At 40.4% G+C, this 9126-nt stretch overlaps 1 protein-coding gene across 2 annotated transcripts in view; it reads left to right on the forward strand.

Moving 5' to 3' along the window:
- dync2li1 (dynein, cytoplasmic 2, light intermediate chain 1) overlaps positions 1-8818 on the forward strand; it is a 58724-nt gene extending 49906 nt beyond the window's left edge. Inside the window, exons 10-11 of one of the 2 annotated variants that reach the window (XM_070889341.1) lie at positions 4053-4145; positions 8530-8818. In XM_070889341.1, coding sequence (XP_070745442.1) covers positions 4053-4145; positions 8530-8601 — 165 coding nt within the window. In that variant the 3' untranslated portion in view covers positions 8602-8818. The remainder of the gene's footprint in view (positions 1-4052; positions 4146-8529) is intronic. The other variant, XM_070889340.1, reaches the window with a different exon arrangement.
- The last annotated feature ends 308 nt before the right edge of the window (positions 8819-9126 follow it).

The raw sequence follows: 9126 nt of genomic DNA on the forward strand, positions 1-9126 counted from the left end.
TTGGTTCAATTGGTCTGCCATTTCTTTGTTCCCCATTATAAATTCACCTCAATCTGCCTGCAAGGGACCTACGTTTGTCTTCACTAATCTTTTTCTCTTCACATATTTATAGAAGCTTTTGCAGTCAGTTTTTATGTTCCCTGCAAGCTTCCTCTCGTACTCTATTTCCCCCTTCTTAATTAAACCCGTAGTCCTTTTCTGTTGAATTCTAAATTTCTCCCAGTCCTCAGGTTTGTTGCTTTTTCTAGCCAATTTATATGCCTCTTCCTTGGTTTTAACACTATTCTTAATTTCCCTTGTTAGCCAAGGTTGAGCCATCTTCCCCGTTTTATTTTTAGTCCGGACAGGGATGTACAATTGCTGAAGTTCATCCATATGATCTTTAAATGTTTGCCATTGCTTATCCACCGTCAACCCTTTAAGTATCCTTTGCCAGTCTATTCTAGCCAATTCACGCCTCATACCGTCGAAGTTATCTTTCCTTAAGTTCAGGACCCTAGTTTCCGAATTAACTGTCACTCTCCATCTTAAAGAATTCTACTATATTATGGTCACTCTTCCCCAACAAGATTGCTAATTAGTCCCTTCTCATTACAGATCACCCAGTGTAGGATGGCCTGCCCTCCAGTTGGTTCCTCGACATATTGGTCTAGAAAACCATCCCTAATACACTCCAGGAAATCCTCCTCCACCGCATTGCTACCAGTTTGGTTAGCCCAATCAATATGTAGATTAAAGTCGCCCATGATAATTGCTGTACCTTTATTGCACACATCCCTTATTTCTTGTTTGATGCTGTCCCCAACCTCACTACTACTGTTTGGTGGCCTGTACACAACTCCCACTAGCATTTTCTGCCCTTTGAAATTCCGTAGCTCCACCCATACCGATTCCACATCATCCAGGCTAATGTCCCTCCTTATTATTGCATTAATTTCCTCTTTAACCAGCAACGCCACCCCGCCTCCGTTTCCTCTCAGCCTATCCTTCCTAAATGTTGAATACCCCTGGATGTTGAGTTCCCAGCCTTGGTCACCCTGGAGCCATGTCTCCGTGATGCCAATTACATCATATCCGTTAACTGCCATCTGCGCAGTTAATTCGACCACCTTATTCCGAATACTCCTCACATTGAGGCACAGAGCCTTCAGGCTTGTCTTTTTAACACACTTTGCCCCTTTAGAATTTTTCTGTAATGTTGCCCTTTTTGTTTTTTGCCTTGGGTTTCTCTGCCCTCCACTTTTACTTTTCTTCTTTCTATCTTTTGCTTTTGCCTTCATTTTATTTCCCTCTGTCTCCCTGCATAGTTTCCCATCTCCCTGCCATGTTAGTTTAACTCCTCCCCAACAGCACTAGCAAACACTCCCCCTAGGACATTGGTTCCGGTCCTGCCCAGGTGCAGACCGTCTGGTTTGTACTGGTCCCACCGGTCCCAATGTCCCAGGAATTTGAATCCCTCCCTTCTGCACCACTCCTCAAGCCACGTATTCATCTGAGCTATCCTACGATTCCTACTCTGACTAGCACGTGGCGCTGGTAGCAATCCTGAGATTACTACTTTTGAGGTCCTACTTTTTAATTTAGCTCCTAGCTCCCTAAATTCGTTTCATAGGACCTCATCCCGTTTTTTTACCTATATCGTTGGTACCTATATGCACCACGACAACTGGCTGTTCACCCTCCTTTTCAGAATGTCCTGCACCCACTCCGAGACACCTTTTGACCCTTGCACCAGGGAGGCAACATACCATCCTGGAGTCTTGGTTGCGGCCGCAGAATGCCTATCTATTCCCCTTACAATCGAATCCCCTATCACTATAACTCTCCCACTCTCTTTCCTGCCCTCCTGTACAGTAGAGCCAGCCACGGTGCCATGAACTTGGCTGCTGCTGCTCCCCCCTGATGAGTCATCCCCCTCAACAGTACCCAAAGCGGTGTATCTGTTTTGCAGGGGGATGACCGTAGGCACCCCTGCACTACCTTCCTTGCACTGCTCTTCCTGCTGGTCACCCATTTACTATCTGGCTGTGTACCCTTTTCCTGCGGTAAGACCAACTCGCTAAACATGCTATTCACGTCATTCTCAGCATCGTGGATGCTCCAGAGTTCATCCACCCGCAGCTCCAGTGCCGTAGTGCGCTCCGTCAGGAGCTGGAGGCGGATACACTTCCCGCACACATAATCGTCAGGGACACCGGGAGCGTCCCTGACTTCCCACATAGTACAGGAGGAGCATAACACGTGTCCGAGCTGTCCTGCCATGACTTAACCCTTATATTACTTCATTTAGCATTGTTGTTGCCAAATTTTACTTACTGATATAGAAAAGAAAAATTACTTGCCAATCACCAGCCAATCACTTACCCCCTTGGCTGTGACATCACCTTCAATTTCTTTCTACTTTTTATGTCTCCCCGCTGCAGCTGCACTGGCTGGGCCTTTTATAGGCCTCGGACACTGCCCCGGACTCCCACCTCCTCCGACTCACCAACTGGGCCTTTTATAGGCCTCGGACGCTGCCCCGGACTCCCGCCTCCTCCGACTCACCGACTGGGCCTTTTATAGGCCTCGGACACTGCCCCGGACTCCCGCCTCCTCGACTGCCTCCTCCGACTCACCGACTGGGCCTTTTATAGGCCTCGGACGCTGCCCCGGACTCCCGCCTCCTCCGACTCACCGACTGGGCCTTTTATAGGCCTCGGACACTGCCCCGGACTCCCGCCTCCTCGACTGCCTCCTCCGACTCACCGACTGGGCCTTTTATAGGCCTCGGACGCTGCCCCGGACTCCCGCCTCCTCCGACTCACCGACTGGGCCTTTTATAGGCCTCGGATGCTGCCCCGGACTTTCGCCTCCTCGACTTGGCTACGTTACACACAGTCCCTTCTTCCAAGTAGAGGGAGCATTACTGCGCACTTGGCTGTGCTACACCTCACCTGGGAATGCTTGTTACTGACGCTGTGTGCCTAAAATGGAAAGAGTTCCATTCCTCAGCACTAACAACCTTCACCTTGATAAGCATAAAAATATTTTTTTTTAAGTGTCTGGGCGCAGACATTTTTATAACTGGCTATTGTGTGGCTTTATGACAGTCTGAAGCATCCTTCGGCTGTGATGTTAAACCAAGGCTCTGCAATGGGAGTGTGGTCAGAAAATCTACCCTATTGTCTCTTGGGTGTTTTTTCTGCTTGTTTCAGTGGTGCAGGTGGATGTTCAAATTCCCATATTGTATTAAAAGAGCAAGGAGTTCAGGATTCCCACACATTTAACTCGCACCATCAAAATATCCTCATGGATTAAGTGGTCATTCATCTCCTGGCTATTCATGGTTCACTGCTGACAGAGAATGACTGTTGCATTTGCTTGCAATAACAACAATCACTGCCCTTCAAAAGTAATTCATTGTATGAAGTGCTTTGAGACATTTTGACATTATGAGCGCTAGATAAATGAAGTTTTTGAAAAATTGGGCATCCTATTCACTGTCTCTAGAGCAGAAAGTGATAATGTCACTGAGGGATCAGCCATGATCCTATCGGAGCAGGCTCAAGGGGCCAAATGGCCTACTCCTGCTCCTGTTTCTTATGTTCTTAAGGAGAAGATCCATCTAAAATGTCTGCTCCTAAGCTGCCTTCAGTCAGCAGTTCTAAAGTGCAAATGCTGAAGACAGCGTGGACATTGCATTTAAAGGACAGATAATTTCCTTTCCTAAACCCCTCCACGTTGTTACCTTTCCCCCCACTGTCAAAAGCCTCCTCAGTACCTATATTACTGGCTACGACTTCAGTCACTTCCCCTAATTTTTCTAATTACTACTCGGTGTCTGCTCTCATCCCACCCCCCTCCTATGAAAGGCAATGAATGAATGAGTGTACATACAGGTTGTATCGCAGCTATTCACTGCAAGTCTGTTGAGCACATGGAATCCATTTAATACATGGAATCCATTTGTGAATAATGACATTTAATATAGAAATGTTTAAACCTTAACTCATGTAATGCAGTTATAGCTATTTAATTTTGACTTAAAACAAATTGTTTTATATTTATAGAACACTAGCAAGTTGAAAGATATTGAGGATCCAACTAAAGACCCACAGTATGCTGAACCTGAAGTGGATGCAATGAGGACACAAAAGGACCAGGTAATGTACACAATTGCAGTATACACTAATTATATTTGTTTATCTGGTAGATTTCTAGTCCATTCCAGTCCATGCAACGTAAAAGTTTTAAAAATTAAGATTACTTGATTTTTCTTATTGAGCTTCCATGCTTATCAGGTCAGTCATGCAGAGCCTCCAAACCAAGCTGCTGAGGAATTTGCTCATGCTTTGAGACATGTTAATGTCATGAGCACTGTATAAATGCAGTTTTTTTTAAATTGGGCATCCTATTCACTGTCACTGGAGCGGAAAGTGATAATGTTGAAGGAGGAGATCCATGTAAAATGTCTGCTCCTAAGCAGACAAAGTACTCATTTAAAAAGTCTGTCATTTCCTTATTGTCCATTATCGTCTCACCTGAATCTGTATTTAATAGGCCCACATTCCTTTTTAACCACTTTCTCTTATTTATAAAAACTTTTTTGCTATTAGTTTTGACATTGCTTGTGTTTGTGATCATATTCCTTTTTGCACCTGATTACTACTTTCCTTTTGTTGCTTGTTATAGCTCTCCCAGTCTGCTGTATTCCACTTGTATTCCACTTTTTATTGTATTGTGTAAGCCTTTAGTTTGACACTGTCTATTACCTTGTTTGTTGACCATGGTTGCTTAACTACACAAGTGGATACTTTACCTTTTAGGGATATGTACTGACTTTGTATCATACCATGTACTTTGAATACTACCCAATGTTTGTCTGTAGTTTACCCAATAACAGTTCAGCTCAATTTCCTGAGGGTCAAATTATTTCTCATCCCTTCAAAGTTTGTTTCATTTAAATGTCAATTATGTCGGCCAAAGTTTTGAATTTTATCAATGCCATTGCAAAATACCCTGGTGAAAGTTGAAATGATAATTCGTATCTTAGTGACTGGATTATAAATTTAATCCTCAGGACATGTTGTATATTAATTGACCAAAATTACAAGAGTTGCTCTTGACTAATTTCTTAGATAACTTGTGAGATAATGAAAGAGGTGACTGCAGGTTTTTCTGCAGCAGTTCACATGGTACATTGTCCCCAGTTATCTTGGAGTTAGTTAATACTCAATCCAAAGGTAAAAAACTGTATAAGCTTGCTTGGATGATAGAAATTTAGTTGTACTGTGCACTCACAATGGGCGTGCTATTTTATGTAAATTTAGCCTTGAACTAAAGTTTATAAATTCCTTACATCACAGTCTATAATTTTCCTTGGTTACTTCAGTTCATCTGAGTCTTCTTGCCTTTTTCTTTATGGATATTTTAAAAGGGGAACATCCATGTTTAAAATTAATAAATATCAATGGTTTATATTCCACAATATGTTGTGTGACTTCTGCCATTGCCACTCTGTAAGCCACTCAGAGGAGGTAAACAAGAGCAGATCATAGTGATTTATCCCCTTTTTTGGTAGTTATAGATCTGATGCTGCTTTCAGGTTAACAATTCTGTGTTGTATACTTTAGAAGAAAAATTTGAGTTTAAAAAAAAAAATGGGTGTTTATTTTGTCTCAACTATTGTTGCACTTTAGTACCCTCTCGCGGGTGTATATTTGTTTGCACTCTGGTTAAACTGTGTCAAATTTCATTTTTAAGATAAGCAAACAGTAATATTTAATTAGGTGCAATAATACTGTAAGATCACAAAAAAGCTTCCTCATAACCTTTAGTAACCCATTGAATTATCTTTTGATGATCCATTATATGAATTGTGTATGTAACAGTTCACTTTAGTTTACATTTAATTACACAATAAAAGTACAGTATACAAATCACATTTAAAAAAACAAATTCACAGCTCTGATGCCAGTCCAAGTTATTTTATCAAGATTTCTGAGTACTGAGGTAGATTTGTCATTTTTAGTTTCAATAGCAGGCAATAGCAAGTAACAAACTTCCTTGGAGCCTTCCACATCAAAAGATTTGAATTTTGGTTAGATTTAAGGTATGTTGGTAAAACAGCAGGCTCAGCCTTAAACTAGGATCCAACTTGTGAAAAATGTCCTTCCTTCTTTCTGGAAGTATAACATTCCTAAATTGTTCCTTATTTCTTGTTTTGTCCCATTCAAATCTGTAAGGATGTTGCGACTTCAAGTTTAGCTAATCTTTAGTACCATATTCAGCAATAGATGTAGTGATGATAGTTGAAAGTTAACATGGAAGCGTGAGTAGACTGTTTGTAACCGAAACTTGTACATTTTAAAACAATTTACTTGGCACCCTAATGGTTCCATGGAATGATGGGATTTAAACCCACAATTCCAAACAAAATGGGGTAAATTTTCATCTTCACCGTATGAGCGTTAAACTGATGGGAGAAGTTTGCATGTCCGATGCTACCCACCCGATATTCATGCAAAGAATTTTTTTTTATGTTCAAAAATGCATGCCATCCCATTTGCCCTTCATGAACTGCTGCCGTCTGTGTGGTGAAGGTACTCCCACGGTGTTGTTGGGTACAACTTGGTGGCTTGTTACGCCATTTAAGAGGGCCGTTAAAAGTCAGCCATATAGCTGAGCCTGGAGTCATATATAGGGTAAGGACGGCAGATTTCCTTCCCGAAAGGACATTAGTGAACCAGATGTTTTTTTTTCATAGTCACCATTACTGACACCCTGTACTAGATTTACTTAATTAACTGCATTTAAATTCCCCAGTTGCTGTGGTGTGATTTGAACTTGTGTCTCCGGATCATTAATCCAGGCCTTTGGGTTACTAGTCTAGTAACATAGCCTCAATGCTACCATACCCCCAGACACTTCTATAAGTGAACCTTGCTTTCCATATTGCCTGGAGTGTACCTTTTTCTGTTCAATATCTCGGTGAAGAATACTGAGGCCCAGAGGATATCGCAGAGAACCCTTACACTGTACACTAATTATCGGAATGTATGAAGTGCTGCTACGAGATCTTCTTCAAAGGTGAAATGAGATATTCACTCACCAAATCAGAGACTCGGGCATTTGAACCTACTAATGGATTATTTAAATAAAACCGATGAATGAACAGTTAACAGTGTAATACTCAAATATATCTTTCCTTTTCCTTGATAGATAAAATATAACTTCACTCGAGCCTAACTTCCCTCCATAGACTAGCCCAAAGCTTTAAGTAACACCAAGCCCACTGGCTGTGGCTGCACAGCTAACACACTGATCTATGTGTGTGGAACTGATTGCTTTCATTCAGCTTGTATTAACGTGAGAACACATTTGTTTCAGGGACCATCACCCGATGCATTGAACTGACCTTAGTTTGCAATAATGGGGCAGAATTTCCGATGTCCCGGACCCATACGAAGTTTCTACGGACCCGGGAAGGCATCGTAAAAGCCGGTTTTCAATGCACAATGCGCATGCGCTGAAAACCGGCTTTTCCTATCTGTCAAGCTGGAGCTTGACAGATCATCCACAGATCTGGAACGAGGACATTTGTACGTGGAAATTTGGGCTATTTACCCATATCATGCATGGCAAATGTCCTCAAAACTCTTGCGCCTGAAAAAGCAGGCGCATAGCCTATTTTTACAGGAATAAGAGTTTAAAAACATAGAAAAAACATGATTAAAATAAAAATTTTAAAAACATGTTAAAACCCTGCCCACTCAGATAATATTTTAAATACTAACCCTAATTTTTTTTTTAAAAATTGGGAATTTTTTTCTTTAAAAAACATGTGTAACATTTTTAATTTCTATTAGTTTATTGTGAGGTGTTTTTTCAATATTTTATGTATTTTTGGTGAGTTTTGGGGTTTTTCCTCATTCATTGTAATAGGAATTTCGTAACTTACGAAACACCTATTACAATGAATGAGAAAATACTTACCTGTGATTGGGTGTCCAGGCACACATGACTCCTGCGGACGTCCCTACATGCACGCGCTGCGCATCGCAGGGAGAGGTGGCCTGTGGATCGGGAGTTCCAGTGGGCGCAGCAGCTTCAGGTAAGTGCGCATTTTATTTCTATGCTTTATTGCTTTGCCCGTGGGAAGTCCTCCTCGGAATTTCTGCCCTTTTGTTTGCAATGCAATGCGGAGCCTAGCTCACAAACCATAATTAAGCCCATGTGTGTTGTTTCTAGTAGTAAAGTTAAACATTTCAGAGACTAAAAGTATGTTTTTGTCACAGTAACACTGGAAGATGATTTCATTTGGCCAATTATACTGGTAGTTTAAATGTTTGGGTTCCTGAACAAATAAACTACCTGCCTCTCATTAAAGTAGATGCTTATAAAATCATACCTGTGATTTGTAAGTTACTACTTGTGTTATTGTTTTAAAACATTATTAGATCATTCAGTTGTTTTTAATTCCTAGATGTTGCTGAACCAATAAACAAAATTCTCTAATTTTATTTTATCTTTACTTTATCTTTTCAGGAGCTTGAGCAATATAAAAGAAATGCTTCCAAATCATGGAAAGAGATGGAATTTGATACACATGGGAGATAATTTAACATTAAGCATTTGTATGATGGAATTTTAAATTTTGATTTTGAAAATGCATAATTTATATATAATTGGAAGTGAATAGCTTTTTGGTAATATTTTAATTTTTATTTCCAAAAGTCATTTTTTTAAGTGTCATTGTACTTGTTTCTATATTAACATATATTAACATATTCACATATTTCAGTGATTATTTCTTAACGTTTGTTTCTTTCCTGTTCAATAAATATGTATTCAATATAGTAAGTTTATGCATTTGATGTACATTAAAAAAGGGAGAAAGTTGTGGTTCGTACATTTTTTGAAATTCAGTATCAACAACTTGTGTTATGTAAGATTTCTAAATCTCTGGTGTTAAATTGACAGTGAGACTGATTCTTTTAAAACAATTTGGAACAGTTTATTAAACACACACACATGCACATTTATCAGAAGTCGTCAGCTATCCTACGGATCGACTTAGTTACAACAGATACAATATTACAATAATGATTTATAAAAAGGTATACGTCACTTCCCTCTGGTAAA

The sequence above is a fragment of the Pristiophorus japonicus genome, chromosome 9 (genome assembly GCF_044704955.1).
Source record: "Pristiophorus japonicus isolate sPriJap1 chromosome 9, sPriJap1.hap1, whole genome shotgun sequence".
NCBI lineage: Eukaryota > Metazoa > Chordata > Chondrichthyes > Pristiophoridae > Pristiophorus > Pristiophorus japonicus.